General features: G+C 45.0%; 1 protein-coding gene across 1 annotated transcript; it reads left to right on the forward strand.

Annotated features, from left to right (window-relative positions):
- The first annotated feature begins 1,512 nt into the window (after nt 1-1,512).
- Nucleotides 1,513-25,791, forward strand: VPS51 (VPS51 subunit of GARP complex). The gene is made up of 10 exons (XM_067472589.1): nt 1,513-1,885; nt 3,065-3,194; nt 7,261-7,407; nt 9,636-9,855; nt 11,074-11,830; nt 14,380-14,610; nt 18,867-19,085; nt 20,688-20,809; nt 21,510-21,597; nt 25,414-25,791. The coding sequence occupies exons 1-10, from the start codon at nt 1,667-1,669 to the stop codon at nt 25,672-25,674; spliced, it is 2,394 nt and encodes a 797-aa protein (XP_067328690.1). The 5' UTR covers nt 1,513-1,666; the 3' UTR covers nt 25,675-25,791.
- Nucleotides 25,792-26,336: the final 545 nt, after the last annotated feature.

Consider the following 26,336-nt stretch of genomic DNA (forward strand, 5'->3'; position numbering starts at 1 on the left):
TGTCGGGCGCAGACACCCCGTGGTAATGCAGCATGTCTCATTCAGAGCAACATCCACTGTTTTAGCGTGGTGAGATGTGTTCCACACTGGGCATGCATACTCAGCAGCAGAGTAGCACAGCGCAAGGGCAGATGTCTTCACTGTGTCTGGTTGTGACCCCCAGGTTGTGCCAGTCAGCTTTCGTATGATATTGTTTCTAGCGCCCACTTTTTGCTTGATGTTCAGGCAGTGCTTCTTGTAGGTCAGGGCACGGTCCAGAGTGACTCCTCCCAGGGATTTGGGTGCGCTGCAATGCTCCAGTGGGATTCCTTCCTTCCCAGGTCATAATCCTCAGAGCTCGGGATGCTCGTCTGTTTTTAAGGTGAAAGGCACATGTCTGTGTTTTAGATGGGTTGGGGATCAGTTGGTTTTCCCTGTCATAGGCAGTAAGAGCACATTAATGAATCCTCCTTAATTGCCTTTCCCTGAGGTCTTATTATGATGATGGTGAGGATTCCTCTTGGGAGAGGCGGAGGGGGCGTGGCCTGTAGAGAGGGAGGGGCGGGGCCTGTAGAGAGGGGCGTGTTCTGGAAAGAGGGGCGAGGCCTGAAGGGGAGGGGGCGTGTTCTGGACAGAGCGCGAGGAGGGGGCGGGGCCTAGAGAGGGAGGGGGCGAGTTCTGGAGAGCGAGCGAGGAGGGGGCGGGGCCTAGAGAGGGAGGGGCGGGGCCTGGGGAGGGGGCGGGGCCTGGAGAGCGCGAGGAGGGGCGGGGCCTGGAGAGAGCGCGGGGAGGGGGTGTGGCCTAGAGAGGGAGGGGGCGTGTTCTGGAGAGAGTGCGAGGAGGGGGCGTGTTCTGGAGAGGGAGGGGGCGTGGCCTGGAGAGCGCGCGAGGGGGGCGTGGCCTAGAGAGGGAGGGGCGTGGCCTGGAGAGCGCGCGAGGAGGGGCGTGGCCTGAAGGGGAGGGGGCGGGGCCTGGAGAGAGCGCGAGGAGGGGGTGTGGCCTAGAGAGGGAGGGGGCGTGTTCTGGAGAGAGTGCGAGAGGGGGCGTGTTCTGGAGAGGGAGGGGGCGAGTTCTGGAAAGAGTGCGAGGAGGGGGCGTGGCCTAGAGAGGGAGGGGGCGTGTTCTGGAGAGAGCGCGAGGAGGGGGCGGGGCCTGGGAGAGAGAGGGCGTGTTCTGGAAAGAGGGGGCGGGGCCTGGAGAGAGCGCGAAGAGGGGCGGGGCCTAGAGAGGGGGGCGGGGCCTAGAGAGAGCGCGAGGAGGGGCGGGGCCTGGAGAGGGAGCGTCACCGCGCAGTGGGCGTGTCGGCGCTCGGTCCCGGAAGTGTCGCCAAGGAGACGGGCGGAAGTGGAATCATGATTATTCCACTTGGGAGAGGCGAACGGGGCGTGGCCTGGGGAGGGGGGCGTGGTCTGGAGCGGGAGTGGCTTGAAGAGGGTGTGGCGTAGCCTGGAGGCGGAGGGGCGTGGCCTGGAGAGGGGGCGTCACCGGGCGGTGGGCGTGTCTGCGCTGGGTGCCGGAAGTGTCTCCCGGGCGACGGGCGGAAGTGGGGTGGGAGGCGGAAGTGGGATGCGGCACTTGGGGGACGTGTCTCTGGTGCTGGTGGCGCTGCGTGCGGGGCTGGCGCTGCTGGTGGTGTCGTTCCCGCGGGAGAAGCCCCCGGTGCGCGACCCGGGCGAGTGGGGCCCGCATGTCTGCCCCTCCGGCAGGGAAGGGCTCGGCGTCGGAGGCAGGAAGGCCCAGGCCTCGCGGTATGCTGAAGCTCTACTATGGCCTCCCCGAGAAGACGAAGAACATGGAGAAGCAGGAGGAACAGGAGAGCCCCGAGCAGACGGCCCTGCTGGGCCTGGAGGGAGGGCCCACAGACATCAACGGGCCCCACTTCGACCCAGAGGCCTTCCTCACCAAGGTAGCCTGGTCACTCCCCCCCCCCCCACGCCTCTTCAAAGCACAGGCAGGCTGGCCATCTGTCGGGAGGGCTTTCATTCACTTCCCTGCTGATGGAATTGCAATACCATCATAATCATAATAAGTAAACATGAGGAAGAACTTCCTGACTGGGAGAGATGTTCACCAGTGGAACTCTCTGCCCCTTGTGGAATGTGGTGGAGGCTTGGAAGCAGAGGCTGGATGGCCATCTGTTGGGAGGGTTTTGATTCACTTCCAAACTTATGGAATTGCAATACCATCATAATCATAAGTAAACCTGGGGAAGAACTTCCTGACTGTGAGAGAGAGCTGTTCACCAGTGGAACTCTTTGCCCCTTGTGGAGTGTGGTGGAGGCTTGGAAGCAGAGGCTGGATGGCCATCTGTTGGGAGGGTTTTGATTCACTTCCAAACTTATGGAATTGCAATACCATCATAATCATAAGTAAACCTGGGGAAGAACTTCCTGACTTAGAGAGAGCTGTTCACCAGTGGAACTCTTTGCCCCTTGTGGAGTGTGGTGGAGGCTTGGAAGCAGAGGCTGGATGGCCATCTGTTGGGAGGGTTTTGATTCACTTCCAAACTTATGGAATTGCAATACCATCATAATCATAAGTAAACCTGGGGAAGAACTTCCTGACTGTGAGAGAGAGCTGTTCAGCAGTGGAACTCTCTGCCCCTTGTGGAATGTGGTGGAGGCTTGGAAGCAGAGGCTGGATGGCCATCTGTTGGGAGGGTTTTGATTCACTTCCAAACTTATGGAATTGCAATACCATCATAATCATAAGTAAACCTGGGGAAGAACTTCCTGACTGTGAGAGAGAGCTGTTCAGCAGTGGAACTCTCTGCCCCTTGTGGAGTGTGGTGGAGGCTTGGAAGCAGAGGCTGGATGGCCATCTGTTGGGAGGGAGAAGGGTGGCATATCAATGCCGTAAATAAATAAATACATAAATAAATAAATATTTTTAAAATTGATTTTCCTGCATTTTGATATTTGTGATGGATGTCAGTGATGTACTTTGGGCTCGGCCTCATGTAAGCCGCACCGAGTCCCTTGGGAGATGGTAGCGGGGTATAAATAATTTTTTTAAAAAAATATTATTATTATTATTGTTGTTGTTGTTTTAATGTTGCCTGTGCCTTTTTGCCTCCTGCTTGCAGCTGCGCCGGGAGTGCCCGCTGTCTCAGCTGATGGACTGCGAGACTGACATGGTGAAGCAGATCCGGGCCCTGGACTCCGACATGCAGACCCTGGTCTACGAGAACTACAACAAGTTCATCTCCGCCACCGGTAAAGAAGGACGCCACTCCCCCATATATATATATATATACAATATCATCATACTAAAGTTGTGCTACACTTCTCTGACCTCCGCTCATCCAGCGTTGCCATGTTTTGGTGCTAAATTCGTAAATACAGTGATTACGTGTATTGAACTGATTTTTCTGTCAATTTGTGGTAAAACATGATGTTTTCATGATGTTATGAATTTGTCAAATCATAACGTAATTTGACATTGTAAAGACGTATCAATGCCACCAATAAAATGTAAAGTCGTGCGTTAATCCCACCAAATGGGACCACCAAAAATGTAAGGAAGTTCCTAGACTGCTATTAAATTAAACTGCCACCAATATGTTTAGAGACGCTGGTCTTAAAGTCTCTGTTTATCCCTATTTGCGTTGTGAGGTAACTTTGGTAGAGTGGAATACACCGAACGTAAAATCAATGGAGATGAGGCAGGTTTAAAATAACAAAGAGAACAAGTTTATTGTTAACAAAGCGTAATTGTTGCAATATTGAGATGTTGAACTTGGCACATGCTTGATGGTTACAATATGGCTTGGTTGAGATACATTCAGGCTTCTGATGTTACAATCTTATAAACTCCTTCTTCAGTGAAGTGCTTTATTATTTCAGTGTTCCCTGTTGTGAATATTCACACTGTTTGTCCTATACCGGATCAAACCACTGATCTCCAGTCTTCCACTACTGGCGATCCTAAATCCCCCTCTGTTAGATTCTTTTTAACTCAAGCAATCTAACGAGGTTTCTCCTTCAGCTCCCTTGCTGAAGAAATATTCACAAATACCAAGAACTAACTGAATTTACACTGCTTCACACCACAGAGCCCTAACTGACCCTGCCCTCTTCTCAGGGTCTCTTCCTCCTGACTAAACTACTTTTCCAGAGTCCTATCTGACTCTGCTCCTCCTCTCAGGGTCTCATCCTCCTGACAGAACTACTTTTCCAGAGTCCTATCTGACTCTGCTCCTCCTCTCAGGGTCTCATCCTCCTGACTGAAAATTAACTGTCACTTTCAAACCTTTTTCTCCTTAAGCTCCGCCCACCTCCTCTTCTGCCTTGTCACCATGGCAACCTATCTCTCACAGCTAGGACATGGCAACCAATGTAAAACATAAATACAGTTTAAACACAGTATAATAAACACTTTATAATAAACATTTCTCTACAGACATTTAATAGTGTTTAAATTTATTTATTTATTTATTACTGCGCTTGTATACCGCTGTTTCTCAGCCTAAATTGGCGACTCAACGCGGTTTACAACACTACAACAATCAACAATATTCAATTTAAAAAGCATAAAAAACACATACACAGTACACAGTATTGGGCCACCAATAACAATCCAATGCATCTCTTAACTAAAATCGCAATCCAATTTCATCTTCTGTGATTACCAGTCCTTTGATCATCAAATTCATTGCACCGGATTAACCGAATGCTTGTTTGAACATCCATGTCTTCAATCTTTTTCGAAACACCACCAGCGAGGGGGCTGATCTTACCTCTATGGGGAGGGCGTTCCAAAGCCGAGGGGCCACCACAGAAAAGGCCCTGTCTCTCGTCCCCGCCAGCCGCACCTGTGAAGCAGGCGGGATAGAGAGCAGGGACTCCCCAGAAGGTCTTAGGGTCCTGGTGGGATGATAGGCCGAGATACGTTCGGATAGATAAGTTGGGCCAGAACCGTTTAGGGCTTTAAAGGCCAGCGCCAGCACTTTGAATTGAGCCCAGTATTTAATTGTTATTAAATTGTGTGGCCGCAAGCCGCTTTGAGTTTTTTGCGGAGAGAAAGGCAGGATATAAATACATTATTATTATTATTATTATTATTATTATACATTTATTATTATTATTATTATACTGTACATTTATTTATTTATTTATTTATTTGCTTTGCTTGTATACCGCAGTTTCTCAGCCTGTAGGCGACTCAACGCGGTTCACAACAAGAGCAAAAAGTCAATCCAACAACATACAAAATTTAAAAAACCATTAACAACATAGTATACATGGTAATAACACATCAATACCAACACATTAACAAATCGTGATCCAAATTCGTCATCCATAGTTCCGTTCCTATATTCCTATATCCTATATTCATCATGTACATTGCACTGTTTATCCGAACGCCTGTTCAAACAGCCAGGTTTTTAGTTTCCTTCGAAACACCATTAGCGAAGGAGCTGATCTAATGTCCCTGGGAAGGGCGTTCCACAGCCGAGGGGCCACCACAGAGAAGGCCCTGTCCCTCGTCCCCGCCAGCCGCGCTTGTGACACAGGCGGGATCGAGAGCAGGGCCTCCCCAGAAGATGTTAGAGTCCTGGTGGGTTCATAGGCAGAGATACGTTCGGATAGGTAGGTTGGGCCAGAGCTGTTTAGGGCTTTAAAGGCCAACGCCAGCACTTTGATTTGAGCCCGGTAGCAAATCGGCAGCCAGTAGAGCTGGAGCAGCAAAGGAGTTGTATTCTCCCTGCGCTCCGCTCCTGTTAAAATCATGGCTGCCGAGCGTTGGACTAGTTGGAGCTTCCGAGCAGTCTTCGAAGGCAACCCCACGTAGAGATAATAATAATAATTTAATAATACATTTATTATTTTTTCTATTATTTTTGTTATTATTTTACATTCATTATTATTATTATTATTATTGCAAGCTGGTTAATACATTTTTTGTTATTATTCAAGGGGATAATATATTGATTATTATTATAACATGGGTACTACTACTATTATTATTACCAGTCAGGTAATACATTCATTACTACTACTACTACTACTACCAAAAGGCAGGTAATACATTTATTATTGCATTATATATTATTATTATTGTTATTATTATTGTTATTATTTTACAAGGTTGTTAATACAATTGTTGTTATTATTATTATTATTATTATTATTATTATTATTATTGCAAGCTGGTTAATACATTGATTGTTATTATTACAAGGTGGTAATATATTCATTATTATTAGAAGATGGGTACTACAGTTATTATTATTACCAGTCAGGTTATACATTCGTTACTACTACTACTACTACAAGGCAGGTAATACATTTATTATTATTATTGTTGTTATTATTATTATACATTTATTATTATACATTATTTTTCTATTATTTTTGTTATTATTTTACAAAGTGGATGATACATTCATTATTATTATTGCAAACTGGTTAATACATTGACTGTTATTATTACAAGGTGGTAATATATTCATTATTATTATAAGATGGGTACTACTGTTATTATTACCAGTCAGGTTATACATTCATTACTAGTACTACTACCACTACTACTACAAGGTGGGTAATACATGTATTATTATTGTTGTTATTACTACTACTACTACTACTACTACTAGGCGAATAATACATAACATAATTTTCCTTAATCCCTCCTTATTATTATCCAACATTTTTGCTTATCCAACATTCTGCCGGCCCATTTATGTTCGATAATTGAGACTACTCTGTGTGTGTGTATGTATGTGTGTGTGTGTGTGTGTGTGTGTGTGTATATATATATATATATATATATAAAATTTGTTTATTTTCTACATTTGTATACTGCCCCTCTCAGCCTGCAGGCAACTCGAGGCGGTTCACAAGGCAACAATTCAATGCCATCAACATCATCAAACATAAAAACAATTAAAAACATTAACATCAAGTAAAACCATAACAATAATAAAAAAAACAAGTCAATTCGTCTCCTAGATAAAACATAATCCTATCTCATAATCGAATATAGAAATAACTTCGTTGTATAATAATACTATTATATAGATAACAAATATATATATATACACACACACACATATACACATTATTATATTATTATTTTGAAAGACTTACAACTCCCATTTGTGCCAGTTAACAGTCTTTTGGTGTTGTTGTTGTTGTTGTTGTTATTATTATTCCTACCAGCTTTTTGGAATTGTGGGAGTTGGAGACCAGAGACCCTGGGGGGGGGGGGGTGTCAAAGGTTGGCCCAGGCCTGCTTTCAGTGGTGACGAAATGGTGCTTCCTTCCTTCCTTCTTCCAGACACAATCCGCAAGATGAAGAACGACTTCAAGAAGATGGAGGACGAGATGGACTGCCTGGCCGCCAACATGGCCGTCATCACCGAGTTCAGCGCCAGCATCAGCAGCACTCTCCAGGACCAGCACGAGCAGATCACCAAGCTCTCCGGTAAGGGGGTTACTATTATTATTATTATTATTATTATTATTATTATATTAGGTGTTTTAAATGCCCAAGGTGCCTACAGTAGGACCTCCATACCCACCGCATTATTATTAGGAGCTTTGAATGCCTGAGATAAGTGAATAGTGGTTGTTCATAGTTGGCACAAATGTATCCAATTGTCATGGTGATTATGTGGAAAAGCGAATAGTGGTTGAGAGAACTGTGAGATGCTGGTTGCGGAAACAGTGTCGACTTCTTCCGCGACGGCTTTAGAAAACTTGTTAATCGTTGACAGAAATGTATACAGTTGTCTGGTGATTATGTGGAAAAGTGAATAGTGGTGGTTCATTGTTGGTAGAAATGTATCCAATTGTCTGGTGATTATGTGGAAAAGCGAATAGTGGTTGAGAGAACCGTGAGACGTTGGTTGCGGAAACAGAGTGTCGACTTCTTCCACAACAGCTTCAGAAAATTTGTTCACTGTTGGCGAATAGTGGTTGAGAGAACCATGGGACGCTGGTTGCGGAAACGGAGTGTCGACTTCTTCTGCGACGGCTTCAGAAAATGTGTTCATCATTGACAGAAATGTATCCAATTGTCTGGTGATTATGTGAAAAAGTGAGTAGTGGTTGAGAGAACCGTGAGACGTTGGTTGCGGAAACAGAGTGTCGACTTCTTCTGCGACGGCTTCAGAAAACTTGTTCATCGTTGGCAGAAATGTATCTAATTGTCTGGTGATTATGTGGAAAAATGAATAGTGGTTGAGAGAACCGTGAGAGGTTGGTTGCGGAAACAGAGTGTCGACTTCTTCCACAACAGCTTCAGAAAATTTGTTCACTGTTGGCGAATAGTGGTTGAGAGAACCATGGGACGCTGGTTGCGGAAACGGAGTGTCGACTTCTTCTGCGACGGCTTCAGAAAATGTGTTCATCATTGACAGAAATGTATCCAATTGTCTGGTGATTATGTGAAAAAGTGAGTAGTGGTTGAGAGAACCGTGAGACGTTGGTTGCGGAAACAGAATGTCGACTTCTTCTGCGACGGCTTCAGAAAACTTGTTCATTGTTGGCAGAAATGTATCCAATTGTCTGGTGATTATGTGGAAAAGCGAATAGTGGTTGAGAGAACTATTAGATGTTGGTTGCGGAAACAGAGTGTCGACTTCTTCCGCGACGGCTTCAGAAAGCTTGTTCATCATTGGCAGAAATGTATCCAATTGTCTGGTGATTCTGTGGAAAAATGAATAGTGGTTGAGAGAACCGTGAGAGGTTGGTTGCGGAAACAGAGTGTCGACTTATTCCGCGACAGCTTCAGAAAATTTGTTCACTGTTGGTGAATAGTGGTTGAGAGAACCATGGGACGCTGGTTGCGGAAACGGAGTGTCGACTTCTTCCGCGACGGCTTCAGAAAACTTGTTCATTGTTGGCAGAAATGTATCCAAATGTCTGATGATTATGTGGAAAAGCGAATAGTGGTTGAGAGAACCGTGAGATGCAGGTTGCGGAAATAGCGTGTCGACTTCTTCCGCAATGGCTTCAGAAAATTGGTTCATCGTTGGCAGAAATGTATTCACTTGTCTGGTGATTATGTGGAAAAGCGAATAGTGGTTGAGAGAACCATGAGACGCTGGTTGCGGAAACAGAGTCTCGACTTCTTCCACAACAGCTTCAGAAAACTTGTTTGTTGTTGTGAGAAATGTATCCAATTGTCTGGTGATTATGTGGAAAAGCGAATAGTGGTTGAGAGAGCTGTGAGACACTGGTTGCGGAAACAGAGTGTCGACTTCTTCTGCGACGGCTTCAGAAAACTTGTTCATTGTTGGCAGAAATGTATCCAATTGTCTGGTGATTATGTGGAAAAGTGAATAGTGGTTGTTCATCGTTGGCAGAAATGTATCCAATGGTCTGGTGATTATGTGGGAAAGCGAATAGTGGTTGAGAGAAACGTGAGATGTGGTTGCGGAAACAGAGTGTCAACTTCTTCTGCGATGGCTTCAGAAAACTTGTTCATCGTTGTCAGAAATATATCCAGTTGTCTGGTGATTATGTGGGAAAGTGAATAGGGTTGTTCATTGTTGACAGAAATGTATCCAATTATGTGGGGAATCTCGGGAATACGTGCCAAGTGTGACTTTCTAAAAGAGGGGGACATGGGAATAGAAATAAAAGTACCGACCATTTTGTTATGATGATTATTCTGCGTGTTCTTGACATGTGTTGTGCCTGGCGCAGGGGTGCACGCGCTGCTGCGCAAGCTGCAGTTCCTGTTTGAGCTTCCCAGCCGCCTGACCAAATGCCTGGAGCTGGAGGCCTACGGGCAGGCGGTGCGCTACCACAGCAAGGCCCGCTCCGTCCTGCACCAGTACCGCCACATGCCCTCCTTCCGCGGCATCCAGGACGACTGCAACAAGATCATGGCCGGGCTCGCCCTCCAGCTGCGCCAGAGGTTCCGGTAGGTGCATCACGGAGACCCCCAGGGGCCATCCAGTCCAACCCTCTCAGAGGTAGATCGATCAATATTATTACTATTATTACTACTACAAGTACTACTACAAGGCAGGTAATATATTCATTACTACTAGTAGTACTATTTCAAGATGAGTAATACATTTATTATTATTGTTATTATTATTACCAGACGGATAATACATTCATTATTATTATTGTTACTACTACTACTACTACTACTACTACAAGGCGGGTAATACACTTATTACTACTACTAGTAGTAGTAGTACTACAAGGCGGGTAATATATTAATTACCACTAGTAGTACTACTTCAAGGCGAGTAATACATTTATTATTATTATTATTATTATTATTACCAGACGGATAATACATTCATTATTATTACTACTAGTACTACTACAAGGTGGGTAATACACGTATTATTATTATTACTACTAGTAGTAGTACTACTACAAGGCGGATAATATATTAATTAGTAGCAGTAGTAGTACTTCAAGGCGAGTAATACATTTATTATTATTATTATTATTATTATTATTACCAGACGGATAATACATTCATTGTTATTACTACTAGTACTACTACAAGGCGGGTAATACACTTATTATTATTACTACTAGTACTACTACTACTACAATGCGGGTAATATATTAATTACTACTAGTAGTAGTACTTCAAGATGAGTAATAAATTTATTATTATTATTATTATTATTATTATTATTATTATTATTATTATTACCACCAGGCAGGTAATACATTCACTATCATTACTACATTATCATTAATTAATTGACTGGTTGCTGATGACTCGATGACTACTAGTACTACTACAAGGCGGGTAATACATTTATTATTATTATTATTATTATTAGTAGTAGTAGTAGTACTATTACTGCAGGTACTACTACAAGGTGGGTAATATATTCATTACTACTACTAGTACTACTTCAAAGTGAGTAATATAATAATAATAATAATAATTATTATTATTATTATTATTATTATTATTACCACCACCAGACGGGTAATACATTCATTATTATTACAAGACGAGTAATACATTTGTTATTACAACTTCTACTAGTACTTCAGTATGAATAAAATTCTGACGGAAGTTGTTCATGGGGCTCCTCTGATGCAGGTCATGATGATGATGATGGTGATGATGATGATGGTGATACTTCCCTTCTCCCTGCAGGGAGGGGGGCTCCGGGGCCAAAGACTTGGCCGAATGCGTGGAGCTGCTCTTGCTGCTGGGCGAACCGGCGGAGGAGCTGTGCGCGGAGTTCCTGTCCCAGGCGGGCGTCCGCTTGGAGGAGGAGCTGGAAACCTTGGAGGCCGAAGTGGGGGGCAGCCAAGGGGTCGTCGGGGCCCCTCCTCCGTCGGACATCCTGGAGTTCACGGATCGGGGCTGCAGCCGCTTTGTGGGCAACCTGTGCCTGGTGGCGGCCTCCTACCAGGCGCTGTTTGCCTCGCGGGAGGGGGCCCCCACGGCCCGGCACCAGCTGGCCGCCTTCGTGGACGGGCTGCTGGCCCGCTACTTCGCCCTGGTGGAACGCCGCCTGCGCCGGGAGACGGGCCTGGGCGACAACTCGCTCCTGGTGCGCGCCCTGGACCGCTTCCACCGCCGGCTGCAGGCCCTGGCCCAGCTGGTGCCCGAGTCCCGCCTGGCCGCCGCCGAGGCCGAGGGCAGCGAGATCGTGGCGCGGGCGGCCCGGGAGCGCACCGGCCAGTACCTGCAGGCCCTGCGGGGCTTCTTTGGGGAGTGCCTGACCGACGTGCGGCAGGCCCTGGCCGCCCCGCTGCCCCGGCCCCTGGGCAAGGAGGGCCCCGGCCTGGCCGAGCTGCTGGCCTCCCTCTCGGCCGCCCTGCTCAACCAGGTCAAGGCCGTCCTCTCCTACGTCCACCTCTTCACCGCCAAGGACATCACCTTCGCCAGCCAGCCCTACTTCAAGGTGAGCCCGAGCATCACCTCCTCGAGATCGTCACCTTTGAGACAAAGGAATTGACTTCGGTTGTTAGACTGAGTGGCCAGTTGCCTCTGATCTGTTAGGAAACACCTTTGAGACAAGGCAGTTGACTTCGGTTGTTAGACTGAGTGGCCAGTTGCCTCTGATCTGTTAGGAAGCAGAGAATACGCCAATGCAGGAAAAAAATGGTCTTAGGAACCCACTGTGGGCTAGGTTCAGAGTGCTTTTTGGTTGTAGGTGAACTATAAATCCCAGCCACTACAGCTCCCAAATGGCAAAATCAATCCCTTCCAGTATTTTCTTTTGGCGTGAGAAGTTTAGCCCAATTCTGTTGTTGGTGGGGTTCAGAATGCTCTCTGATTGTAGGTGAACTATAAATCCCAGAGACAGTTCCACCTTGTCTCCTGTTCTAATAATATAAAATAATGTAGTATAACATAATATATTGTAAATAATATTTATTTATTTATTTATTTGGCCCAATTCTATTGTTGGTGGGGTTCAGAATGCTCTCTGACGTCAAGTGAACTATAAATCCCAGCAACAGTTCCACCTTGTCTCCATTGCTATTCTAATAATATAATATAATGTAGTATAATATAATATAATATATTGTATATACCTATAATATTTATTTATTTATTTTGGCCCAATTCTATTGTTGGTGGGGTTCTAAATGCTCTTTGACTCTAAGTGAACTATAAATCCCAGCGTTCCACCTTGTCTCCTGTTCTAATAATATAATATAATTTAGTATAATATAATATATTGTATATACCTATAATTTTTTGGCCCAATTCTTTTGTTGGTGGCGTTCAGAATGCTCTCTGACTCTAAGTGAACTATAAATCCCAGCAACAGTTCCACCTTGTCTCGTGTGCTATTCTAATAATATAACATAATGTAGTATAATATAATATATTGTATTTACCTATAATATTTATTTATTCTTTGGCCCAATTCTGTTGTTGGTGGGGTTCAAAATGCTCTCTGATTGTAAGTGAACTATAAATCCCAGCAACAGTTCCACCTTGTCTCCGTTGCTATTGTAATAATATAATATAATGTAGTATAATATAGTATATTGTATATAATAATATTTATTTATTTATTGGCCCAATTCTATTGTTGGTGGCGTTCAGAATGCTCTCTGATTGTAGGTGAACTATAAATCCCAGCAACAGTTCCACCTTGTCTCCTGTGCTATTCTAATAATATAACATAATGTAGTATAATATAATATATTGTATATACCTATAATATTTATTTATTTATTTGGCCGAATTCTATGTTAGTGGGGTTCAAAATGCTCTCTGACTCTAAGTGAACTATAAATCCCAGCAACAGTTCCACCTTGTCTCTGTTGCTATTCTAATAATATAATATAATGTAGCATTATAATATATTATATATACCTATAATATTTATTTATTTGGCCCAATTCTATTGTTGGTGGGATTTGGAACGCTTTCTGACTCTAAGTGAACTATAAATCCCAGCACTACAGCTCCCAAATGGCGAAATCAATCCCTTCCAGTATTTTCTCTTGGTCATGGGAGTTCTGTGTGCCAAGTTTGGTTCAGCTCCATCATTGGTGGAGTTCAGAATGCTCTTTGTTTGCAGGTGAACTATAAATCCCAGCAACTACAACTCCCAAATGTCAAGGTCTATTTCCTCCCAAACTCCACCAGTGTTCACATTTGGGCGTAATGAGTATCTGTGCCACGTTTGGTCCAGATCTATCAGTATTTGAGTCCACAATGCTCTCTGGATGTAGGTGAACTATAACTCCCAAACTCAAGGTCAATGCCAACCAAACCCTTCCAGTATTTTCTCTTGGTCGTGGGAGTTTGGTGTGCCAAGTTTGGTTCAATTACATCGTTGGTGGAGTTCAGAATGCTCTTTGTTTGTAGGTGAACTATAAATCCCAGCAACTAAAACTCCCAAATGTCAAGGTCTATTTCCTCCCAAACTCCACCAGTGTTCACATTTGGGCAAATTGAGTATTTGTGCCACGTTTGGTCCAGATCTATCAATGTTTGAGTCCACATTGCTCTCTGGATGTAGGTGAACTACAACTCCCAAACTGAAGGTCAATGCCCACCAAACCCTTCCAGTATTTTCTCTTGGTCATGGGAGTTCCGTGTGCCAAGTTTGGTTCAATTCCATCGTTGGTGGAGTTCAGAATGCTCTTTGTTTGTAGGGGAACTATAAATCCCACCAACTAGAACTCCCACATGACAAAATCAATCCCCCCCAACTCCAGCAGTATTCAAATTTGGGGATTTGTACCAAATTTGGTCCAGTGAATGGAAATACACCCTGCATAGCAGATATTTACACGAGGATGCATAACAGTAGTAAAATGACAGTTATGAAATAGCAACGGAAATAATGTTGTGGTTGGGGGTCACCACAAAATGAGGAACCGGATTAAGGGGTCGCGGGATTAGGAAGGGTGAGAAACACTGATCTAGACCATCCAAATCTAATTGAGAATTACTAAGAGGTGCCTTCTTCCTCCCTTCCTGCAGGGGGCGTTCTGCAGCCAGGGAGTGCGCGAGGGGCTGGTGGTGGCCTTCCTGCGCTCGCTCTGCCAGGCGGCGGTGGGCTTCTGCGAGGGCGGGGCTGCGGGGGGCGAGCGGGGGGGCAGCGGCTGCACCCCTCCCGCCCTTCTACTGCTCCTCTCCCGTCTCTGCCTGGACTATGAGGCCTCCACCATCAGCTACATCCTCACCCTCACCGACGAGCAGTTCCTGGTCCAGGTAAGCACCTGAGTTCACCTGGAGACAGGTGTATGTGTGTATGGGATACTTCGGGGGCTCCTTTCACCTTTGTTGTTAGAGCTGTTGGCATGAAATTTGGTACGATTGTAAAACACATTCACTTTTCTAAGCCCACCAAGTTTCAGAAGATTTCACTCAGCCGTTGATTTTTGGGGAATTTTCAAAGTTTTACAAACTTAAAAAAAACAAGAGCCAATTGCATGAAAATTTCAATCGTAGAACACTTTCACCCCTCTAAGCCTCTCAAGTTTCAGAACGTTTCACTCACCCATTGATTTTTGGGGAATTTTCAAAATTTACCACTCTAAGCCCGCCAAGTTTCAGAAGGCTTTGCTTAGCCGCTGAATTTTGGGGAATTTTCAGTTTTACAATTAAAAAAAAAAAAGAGCCAATTGTGTGAAATTTTCGACAATCGTAGGACACATTCACCCCTCTAAGCCCACCAAGTTTCAGAAGGTTTCGCTCAGCCGCTGATTTTTGGGGAATTTTCAAAGTTTTACAAACTTTTAAAAAAATAACGACTAGAGCCAATTGCGTGAAATTTTCGACAATCGTAAAACACACTCACTCCTCTAAGCCTCCCAAGTTTCAGGAAGTTTCACTCATCCATGGATTTTTGGGGAATTTTCAAAGTTTACCACTCTAAGCCCACCAAGTTTCAGAAGGCTTCATTCAGCCACTGATTTTTGAGGAATTTTCAACGTGTTTACCAACATTTTAAAAAAAAAACTACAAGAGCCATTGGCAGAAAATTTGCAACAATTGTAGAACACTTTCTCCCCTCTAAGTCTCCCAAGTTTCAGAAGGTCTTGCTCACCCATGGATTTTTGGGGAATTTTCAAAGTTTTACAAAGTTTTTTTTTAAAAAAAACAAGCCAATTGCATGAAATTTTCAACAATCGTGAAACACATTTACCCCTCTAAGCCTCCCAAATTTCAGAAAGTTTCACTCATCCATGGATTTTTGGGGAATTTTCAAATTTTTTAGAAACTTTTTTTAAAAAAACTACAAGTGCCATCGGTATGAAATTTTTGACGATCGTAGAATACATTCACCCCTCCAATCCTCCCAAATATCAGAAGGTTTCTCTCATCCATGGATTTTTGGGGAATTTTCAAAGTTTATCACTCCAAGCCCGCCAAGTTTCAGAAGGTTTTGCTCAGCCGCTGATTTTTGGGGATTTTTTTAAAGTTTTGCAAACTTTTTTTTAAAAAAACCTACAAGAGCCAATTGCGTGAAATTTTTGACAATCGTAGAACACATTTGCCCTTCTAAGCCTCCCAAGTGTTTTGCTCATCCATGGATATTTGAGGAATTTTCAAAGCTTTTTAAAAAAATGACAAGAGCCACCGACACAAAATTTGCGACATTTATAGAACACATTCCCCTCTCTAAGCCTCCCAAGTTTCGCTCAGCCACTGATTTTTGGGGAATTTTCAAAATTTACGACTCTAAGGCCACCAAATTTCAGAAGGTCTTGTTCAGCCACTGATTTTTGGGGAATTTTCAAAGTTTTTACCAGCTTTTTTAAAAAAACTACAAGAGCCATTGGCATGAAATTTTTGACAATCATAGAACACATTCACCTCTCTAAGCCTCCCAAATTTCAGAAAGTTTCACTCATCCATGGATTTTGGGGGAATTTTCAAAATTTACCATTCTAAGCCCACCAAGTTTCAGAAGGTTTTGCTCATCCACTGATTTTGGAGGAATTTCCAAAGTTTTACCAACATTTAAAAAAAACTACAAGAGAAACTGGCACAAAATTAGCAAAAATTGTAGAACACATTCACCCTTCTAAGCTTTCGACATTTCAGAAAGTTTCGCTCATCCACGAATTTTTGTGGAATTTTCAAAATTTACCATAGAATCCTAGAATCCTAGAGTTGGAAGAGACCTCCTGGGCCATCATCCAATCCAACCCCATTCTGCCAAGAAGCAGGAATATTGCATTCAAAGCACCCCCGACAGATGGCCACCCAGCCTCTGTTTCAAAGCCTCCAAAGAGGGAGCTTCCACCACACTCCGGGGCAGAGAGTTCCACTGCTGAACGGCTCTCACAGGCAGGAAGTTCTTCCTCATGTTTAGGTGGAATCTCCTTTCTTGTAGTTTGAAGCCACTCTAAACCACTCTAAGCCCACCAAGTTTCAGAGGTTTTCACTCTAACAACCTAATTTTTGGAGACGTTTTAAACGTTTTTACAAACAGCATTTTTTAGAAAAACTGTAAGAGCGATCGGCATGAAACTTGCTATAAGGCACATGAGACAGAAACAACATTTTTGCACAGCCCTAATACACACACAAATGTACAATATAGAGCCATGGATTCAAAGGGCAGAGAAGAGGGACTGTGGAATGCATGCGATGGAGTCTCTTTGGAGATTTGGAAGCGAAGCACTGATGGCCATCAGTTGGGAGGGCTTTGGTGGTGCCGTTAAGGCCAAAGGGGATTGGACTGGATGGCCTTTGGGGGGCCCTTCCAACACTGGGATCCTGTGAACTTCCATGCGGTGTGCATCCATTTCTTGTGGGTTCATTGGGGTCGTTTTGAGGGCCACGGAGGGATTGCAACGCCCTTAAAAGGAACGATTTGTGCTTTGTGACCGCAGATAAAGAGGAAAAAAGTGGGGAAAACCCATAGAGGATGAAGCGGAAACTAACATGGGTACATTCTGTCCCCTTTTGCACAATCGGTGTGCTTCCTGATTGCAGCATTGGAGTCAGCCATGCGCAACACAGGCTAGGCTGAATAAACATAAATAAAATATGTATTTTGATCCAAGAAATTACCTCTCAAGAGACCTCTGGGTCTTCCTGTGCCACTCTAGAGCATTATTATTATTATTATTATTCAGATAATTTATTATTGTTGTTATTACAATGCAGGTATTATTATTATTATTATCAGTCAGATAATTTATTGTTGTTACAATGCAATTATTATTATTATTATTAATATTAATCTGATAATTTATTATTGTTGTTGTTACAATGCAGGTATTATTATTATTAGACAGAAAATTTATAATTGTTATTACAATGTAGGTATTATTATTATTATTATTAGTAGTAGTAATAGTCAGATAATTTATTGTTGTTACAATGCAGATATTATTATTATTATTATTATTAGGCAGATAATTTATTATTGTTAGTATTACAATGCAGGTATTATTATTATTATTATTCAGATAATTTATTGTTGTTGTTATTACAATGCAGGTATTATTATTATTATTATTATTATTCAGATAATTTATTGTTGTTACAATGCAGGTATTATTATTATTCAGATAATTTATTATTGTTGTTATTACAATGCAGGTATTATTATTGTTATTATTCAGATAGTTGTTGTTGTTACAACGCAGGTATTATTATTATTATTATTATTCAGATAATTTATTATTGTTGTTATTACAATGCAGGTGGTATTATTATTATTATTATTATTATTATGTAATCAGTTTCCGATGGAAGTTGATCATAGGTTGATCCTTAAGAGACCCCCATAGAGATACTACAGGCAGTCCCCAAATTGGAGATCGGTGGTAGAGAAGATAAGAAAACACACACAACGCCCCTGCGAAGTAGGCACGTAAATGCCATCCTTTCACATCCTCCTCCAGCTGCTCAATGGGACAGACTTTCTCATAGGCAAGCGGTTAGTTCTGATCCCCAAAACACTGCAGAGTCTTGGTCAGAGTTAGCAGAGATTTCATATCCCAGCTTCTGACTTGGAATAAGCACACTTGAGCTCTGGCTTCCATCCAAATTCCTTTGGAGGTTGATTCTTCAGCAGTTGCTACATACAACTATTTACAGGTTTGTAGATGGCAAAGAGCAGGCACACTGCAGAGTCTTGGTCACAGTTGGACAGAGGTTTCATATCTCAGCTTCTGACCTGGAACAAGCACACTTGAGCTCTGGCTTCCACCCAAACTCCTTTGGAGGTTGATTCTTCAGTCGTTGCGGCATACAACTATTTACAGATTTGCAGATGTCAAAAAGCAGGCACACTGCAGAGTCTTGGTCACAGTTGGACAGAGATTTCATATCCCAGCCTTTGACCTTGAATAAGCACACTGGAGCTCTGGCTCCTTCCCATTGCGCACCTGGAGGAGATCCTGTGATAGGATGGGATTCACATGTCCACCTCGCAGGAGTGTTGTGTGTGTTTTACTCTTCTCCTACCCTTGCGACAAGGATGACCTGACCGCCTTCTCTCGCAGGACCACTCGCCAGTGACCCCGGTGACGGCCCTTTGCGCCGAGGCACGCGAAGCCGCCCAGAAGCTGCTGAACCACTACGTGAAAGTTCAAGGCCTGGTGGTCTCCCAGATGCTGCGCAAGAGCGTGGAGACGCGGGACTGGGTGGCCACCATCGAGCCCCGCAATGTCCGAGCCGTCATGAAGCGCGTGGTGGAGGATGCCACCGCCATCGACGTCCAGGTCAGAGGCCTTGCAGCAGAACCTGGGTGCCCACCTGTTGGGAGGGATCGGGTGGTGCCTTTCTGCATAACAGAAGGGAATTACACTGGATTGCTCTTCCAACTCCAGGATTCTATGGTTCTACTAGTATTGTCATCGTTATTATTATTGTTGTTGTAGTAGTTGTTGTTGTTTTATGTCCCTTGAGATCTTGGATTGTACGGTTCAGTTATTATTATTATTATTATTATTAGATGGCCCTTGGGGTCTCGTTCCAACTCTAGGATGATATGGTTCTGTTGTTGTTGTTGTTGTTATTGTTAAGCAGAGGCTGAATGACCATCTGTCAGGAGGGATTATTATTATTATTATTGTTGTTTTATGTCCCTTGAGATCTTGGATTGTACGGTTCAGTTATTATTATTATTATTATTATTATTATTATTATTAGGTGGCCCTTGGGGTCTCGTTCCAACTCTAGGATGATATGGTTCTGTTGTTGTTAAGCAGAGGCTGAATGACCATCTGTCAGGAGGGATTATTATTATTATTCTTGTTGTTGTTTTATGGCCCTTGAGATCTTGGATTGTACGGTTCTATTATTATTATTATTATTATTATTATTATTATTATTATTAGATGGCCCTTGGGGTCTCGTTCCAACTCTAGGATGATATGGTTCTGTTGTTGTTGTTGTTGTTGTTAAGCAGAGGCTGAATGACCATCTGTCAGGAGGGATTATTATTATTATTGTTGTTTTATGGCCCTTGAGATCTTGGATGGTACGGTTCTATTATTATTATTATTATTATTATTATTATTATTATTATTATTATTAGATGGCCCTTGGGGTCTCTTTCCAACTCTAGGATGATAGGGTTCTATTGTTGTTGTTGTTGTTGTTGTTAAGCAGAGGCTGAATGACCACCTGTCAGGAGGGATTATTATTATTATTATTGTTGTTTTATGGCCCTTGAGATCTTGGATTGTACAGTTCAATTATTGTTATTGTTGTTTTGTTGTTGTTGTTGTTGTTATTATTGTTGTTGTTGTTTTATGGCCCTTGAGAGCTTGGATTGTACAGTTCTATTATTATTATTATTATTATTATTATTATTATTATTATACTAGATGGCCCTTGGGGTCTCTTTCCAACTCTAGGATGATATGGTTCTATTGTTGTTGTTGTTGTTGTTGTTAAGCAGAGGCTGAATGACCATCTGTCAGGAGGGATCACATTGTGTCTTTATGGCAAAAGGAGATTAATAATAAGCAGAGACTGGCTGGCCTTTTGTCAGGAGATATTTGATTGTGACTATTGAGACTGAGTGGCCATCTGTTGGGAAGGAGTCTATGATTCAATTATTATTATTAAGCAGAAGCTGAATGACCACCTGTTAGGAAGGCTTTGATTGGAATGTCGGACTGGAGTTTGGCTGGATGGCCTTTGGGGGTCCCTTCCGACTCTGGGATTCTGTGATTGGTTCCTTCATCTACTTACTCCATCTTCCTTTATGGCAGAAGAGGGGTGGACTGGATGTCCTTTGGGGATCCCTTCCAACTATGCAATTCTGTGAAATGCTGTTGTCCTCATCCATAACCAGCGGTGCGTTTCCCGAACAGGTGGGTCTCCTCTACGAGGAAGGGGTCCGCAAGGCGCAGAGCAGCGACTCCAGCAAGAGGACCTTCTCCGTCTACAGCAGTTCCCGGCAGCAGAGTCGCTACGCTCCCAGCTACACCCCCAGGTCAGACTTACCTGGGACAGGTGCAGACTCACCTGGATGGGTTTCTCTGCGGGTGGAGGGGCAATACAGACATTGACATCCCTTGAGGATCTCGCTGTTGTCGAGTTCGTGGAGGCCATTCCTCTTGCATTCTTCCTAGAAACAAGGAGATCATTCAATAGGTTTATTTGGCCAAATCGCTCTGCTGGGTGGACAAGTGCTGCAGCAAAACCGAGACAATTCTTTGAGCTTCCAGCATTCGTATTTCGCAATAATTAGCAAAGCAATGCATTAAGTATATAAGACTGATACTAGATACTTACTTTACTAAGGCAATCCTCGTAGTCCGAGGATGATGGTCCTCCAAGTGTGGTGGCTCCATAGGTGACTGTGGAGCCCTATTCTTGATCTGCATCTTCTCCCACAGTGAGGGCATCAGTTTCCAGGTGGAAGGCAGTCCCGGTTGGGGTTGGCTTGACATGCCTTCCTCTTGGCATGTTTCTCTCTTTCGCTTTCCATTTGTGCCTCTTCAAATTCTGCAGCACTGCTGGTCACAGCTGACCTCCAACTGGAGCGCTCAAGAGCCAAGGCTTCCCAGTTCTAGCATAGCATCATCTGTGTATAAGAATAAGGGAATGTGCAGCACTCCTTCTAGAAGTGAGCAGTCCTTTGGCAAACCATAAACAATCCCTTGAGCCCATCCTGCCTGTTCTCTCTGCAGTGCCCCCATGGACACCAACCTGCTCAGCAACATCCAGAAGCTCTTCTCGGAGCGCATCGACATCTTCAGCCCTGTGGAGTTCAACAAGGTGAGCCCCAAGCCGAAGGAAAAGGAAGGAAGCAAAGGGGAAGAGAGGGAGGGGAGGGAAGGGAAAGAAAGAAAGGGGGAAAAAGGAGGGGATGGAAGGAAGGAGGGAAAAAGAAAGAGAAAGAGGAGAGGAGAGGAGGAGGAGGAGGAAAGAAGAGAAGGAAAAAAAGAAATGGAAGAAAGAAGGAAAGGGGGGAAATGAAGGAAAGGAACAAAGGGAAGTATGGAAGAGAGAAGTGAAGAGAGGGGAGGGAGGAAGGGAAGGAGGAGGGAAAGAAAGGAATGGAAGAAAGGAAGGGAGGAAAGAAAGAACAAGGGAAGAAGGAAAGGGGAAAAGGAGAAGGGAGAAAAGAAGTAACAAATGAAGGTAAGAAGAGAAGGGAAGGGAGAGAAAGAAGGGAAGGGAAGTAGGGAAAGAAGGAGGAGATGGGAGGAAGGGAAGAGAAAGAAGGGGACAGATGGAAGGAAGAAGGGAGAGAAAAGAGGAAAAGGAAAGGATGGAAAGAAGGAGAGGAAAAGAAGGAAGGGAGGAAAGAAAGAATGGAAGGAAGGAGGAATATAGAAAGAAAAAGAGAGAGGCGGGAGGAAGACAAGGAGGAGGGAAAGAAGGGAATGGAAGGAAAGAAGGATGGAAGGGAGGACAGAAAGAACAATGGAGGGAGGGGAGAAAAGAAATGACGAGAGAAGGGAAGGAAGGGAAGGGAAAGAAGGAGGAGATTGACAGAAGGAGCAGAAGGGAAGAAGAAAGGGAAGGGAGAGGAGGAAGAAGGGGAGCAGAGGAGGAGGGAGGAAAGAAAGAACAAATGGAAGAAAGAAAGGAAAAGGGGAGGGAGAGGAGGAAGGAAATGTAGGAAAAAGAGAAGGATTGTAGGAGGGAAAGAAGGGAGATGTTGTTGTTGTTGTTGTTGTTGTTGTTGTTGTTGTTGTTGTGTTTCCGGCCCTAAGTGGCCCCTATCACTAGAGGAGTCCTAGCCCCCTTTCCCTTGGAAGAGACTTCAGATTCTTCAGAGTCTGGAAGGAAGGACTAATTAAATGTCACGGGTCTCGTCTCTCCTTGTTGTTGTTGTTGTGGTGGTGGTGGTGGAGGTGGTGTTTCTGGCCCTAAGTGGCCCCTATCACTTGATGTATTCATCTGAGGAGTCCTAGCCCCCTTTCCCTTAGAGGAGAGTCCAGATTCTTCGGAGTCTGGAAGGAAGAGCTAATTAATGGCACGGGTCTCTTCTCTTGTAGTTGTTGTTGCCTCTTCTCTCCTTGTTGTTGTTGTTGTTTTTTTCTGTTGTTGTGTTTCCAGCCCTAATTGGCTCCTATCACTCGATGTATTCATCTGAGGTGTCCTAGCCCCCTTTCCCTTGGAAGAGACTTCAGATTCTTCAGAGTCTGGAAGGAAGGGCTAATTAATTGCACTGGTTTCTTCTCACCTTGTGGTGGTAGTGGTGGTGTTTCTGGTCCTAATTGGCCCCTATCACTCAGTGAGGAATCCTAGCCCCCTTTCCCTTAGAGGAGAGTCCAGATTCTTCAGAGTCTGGAAGGAAAGGCTAATTAATGGCATGGGCCTCTTCTCTCCTTGTTGTTGTTGTGGTGGTGGTGGTGGTGTTTCTGGCCCTAAATGGCTCTTTCACTCAATGTATTCAGCTGAGGTGTACTAGCCCCCTTTCCCTTAGAGGAGAGTTCAGATTCCTCATGGAGTCTGGAAGGAAAGGGCTAATTAATGGCACGGGTCTCTTCTCCCCTGGTTGTTGTTGTGGTGGTGGTAGTGGTGGTGGTGTTTCCGGCCCAAAGTGGCCCCTATCACTCGATGTATTCATCTGAGGAGTCCTAGCCCCCTTTCCCTTAGAGAAGAGTCCACATTCATCAGAGTCTGGAAGGAAAGGGCTAACTAATGGCACGGCTCTCTTCTCTCCTTCTTGTTGTTGTTGTGGTGGTGTTTCTGGCCCTAAGTGGCCCCTATCACTCAATGTATTAATCTGAGGAATCCTAGCCCCCTTTCCCGTAGAGAAGAGTCCAGATTCTTCAGAGTCTGGAAGGAAAGGGCTAACCAATGGCACGGGTCTCTTCTCCCCTGGTTGTTGTTGTGGTGGTGGTAGTGGTGGTGGTGTTTCCGGCCCAAAGTGGCCCCTGTCACTCGATGTATTCATCTGAGGAGTCCTAGCCCCCTTTCCCTTAGAGGAGAGTTCAGATTCCTCATGGAGTCTGGAAGGAACGGGCTAACTAATGGCACGGCTCTCTTCTCTCCTTCTTCTTGTTGTTGTTGTGGTGGTGTTTCTGCCCCTAAGTGGCCCCTATCACTCGATGTATTCAGCTGAGGAGTCCTAGCCCCCTTTCCCTTAGAGGAGAGTCCAGATTCTTCAGAGTCTGGAAGGAAGGGCTAATTAATGGCACGGGTCTCTTCTCTCCTTGTTGTTGTGGTGGTGGTGGAGGTGGTGGTTGTGGTGATGGTGAAGGAGGTGATGGTGATAGAGGTGGTGTTTCTGGCCCTATGTGGCCCCTATCAGTCAATGTATTCAGCTGAGGAGTCCTAGCCCCCTTTCCCTTAGAGGAGAGTCCAGATTCTTTGGAGTCTGGAAGGAAGGGCTAATTAATGGCACGGGTCTCTTCTCTCCTTGTTGTTGTGGTGGTGGTGGAGGTGTTGGTGTTGGTGGTGTTTCTGACCTTATGTGGCCCCTATCACTCGATGTATTCAGCTGAGGAATCCTAGCCCCCTTTCCTTTAGAGGAGAGTCCAGATTCTTCAGAGTCTGGAAGGAAGGGCTAATTAATGGCACGGGTCTCTTCTCTCCTTGTTGTTGTTGTGGTGGTGGTGGTGTTTCTGGCCCTACGTGGCTCCTATCACTCGATGTGTTCAGCTGAGGAGTCCTAGCCCCCTTTCCCTTAGAGGAGAGTCCAGATTCTTCAGAGCCTGGAGGGAAAGGGCTAACTAATGGCATGGCTCTCTTCTCTCCATGTTGTTGTGGTGGTGGTGGTGGTGGAGGTGGAGGTGGTGGTGGTGGTGGTGGTGGTGGTGGTGTTTCTGGCCCTACGTGGCCCCTATCACTCAATGTATTCAGCTGAGGAGTCTAGCCCCCTTTCCCTTAGAGGAGAATCCAGATTCTTCAGAGTCTGGAAGGAAGGGCTAATTAATGGCACAAGTCTCTTCTCTCGTTGTTGTGGTGGTGGTGGTGTTTCTGGCCCTACGTGGCTCCTATCACTCGATGTCTTCAGCTGAGGAGTCTAGCCCCCTTTCCCTTAGAGGAGAGTCCAGATTCTTCAGAGTCTGGAGGGAAGGGCTAATTAATGGCAAGGGTCTCTTCTCTCCATGTTGTTGTTGTGGTGGTGGTGGTGGTGGTGGTGATGTGGTGGTGGTGGTGGTGTTTCTGGCCTTATGTGGCCCCTATCAGTCAATGTATTCAGCTGAGGAGTCCTAGCCCCCTTTCCCTTAGAGGAGAGTCCAGATTCTTCAGAGTCTGGAAGGAAAGGGCTAATTAATGGCACAAGTCTCTTCTCTCCTTGTTGTTGTGGTGGTGGTGCTGATGGTGGTGTTTCCCCTATCCCTCAATGTACTCATCTGAGGAGTCTAGCCCCCTTTCCCTTAGAGGAGAGTCCAGATTCTTCAGAGTCTGGAAGGAGGGGCTAATTAATGGCAAGGGTCTCTTCTCTCCTTGTGGTGGTGGTGGTGGTGGTGGTGTTTCTCGCCCTACGTGGCTCCTATCTCTAGATGTAGGTTTATTTGGCCAAATCGCTCTGCTGGGTGGACAAGTGCCGCAGCAAAACCGAGGCAGTTATTTCAGCTTCCAAGGGCTAACGAATGTCCCGGTTCTCTTCTCTCCTTGGGAACGGCCCAGGTCTCGGTCCTGACGGGGATCATCAAGATCAGCCTGAAGACCTTCCTGGAGTGCGTGCGCCTGCGCACCTTTGGCCGCTTCGGCCTCCAGCAGATCCAGGTGGACTGCTACTACCTGCAGCTCTACCTGTGGCGCTTCGTCTCGGACGAGAACCTGGTCCACTTCCTGCTGGACGAGATCGTGGGCAGCGCGGCCCACCGGTGCCTGGACCCCGTCCCCATGGAGCAGAGCGTCATCGAGGTCATCTGCGAGCGCGGGTAGAGCCGGGCGCCTCCTCTCCTCCAATTCCTTCCCTTCCTCCTTCCTCCTCGTCTTCTTCTTGCCTCCTCCGTTGGAGTCTTTCGAAGCGCGGCACAAATAAAGCGTAATTTAACTTCACTGTTTTGGGTCTTGGCGGGTCCTTCGGTATCTGACATCTACATCCTGGTGTGGTTTGTGGGACGATGGACTGTGGATGATGGGACTTGCAGTACCATCACTCACTTCCTTAGAGCACTGTAACCCCCACCAATGACGGAGCACGACGAAACTTGGCACAATGAGACCCCATAACACACTATACATCCTGGTGTGGTTTGTGGGATGATGGACCATGCATGATGGGACCTGTAGTGCCTTTGTTCATTTCCTGAGACCAGTGCAATCTACACCAATGACAGATCATGGCAAAACGTGGCACAACAAGACCCCATTAAACACTATACATCCTGGTGTGGTTTGTGGGATGGACTATAGATGATGGGACTTGCAGTACCATCACTCACTTCCTGAGAGCACTGCAACCCCCACCAATGACGGAGCACGACGAAACTTGGCACAATGAGACTCTATGACGCACTCTTATGTTCTGGTGTGGTTTGTGGGAGGACAGACAATGGATGATGAGACTTGCAGTGCCTTCACTCACTTCCTTAGACCACTGC

This window comes from Anolis sagrei, chromosome 12, assembly GCF_037176765.1.
Source record: "Anolis sagrei isolate rAnoSag1 chromosome 12, rAnoSag1.mat, whole genome shotgun sequence".
NCBI lineage: Eukaryota > Metazoa > Chordata > Lepidosauria > Squamata > Dactyloidae > Anolis > Anolis sagrei.

Bases quoted from the DNA above. Each gene is read 5' to 3' on its own strand.
- VPS51 (XM_067472589.1), top strand. From the start codon at position 1,667: ATGTCTGCCCCTCCGGCAGGGAAGGGCTCGGCGTCGGAGGCAGGAAGG. The intron at 3,195-7,260 runs GTAAAGAAGGAC...TCCTTCTTCCAG, and splicing joins CAAGTTCATCTCCGCCACCG to ACACAATCCGCAAGATGAAG. The intron at 14,611-18,866 runs GTAAGCACCTGA...CTTCTCTCGCAG, and splicing joins ACGAGCAGTTCCTGGTCCAG to GACCACTCGCCAGTGACCCC.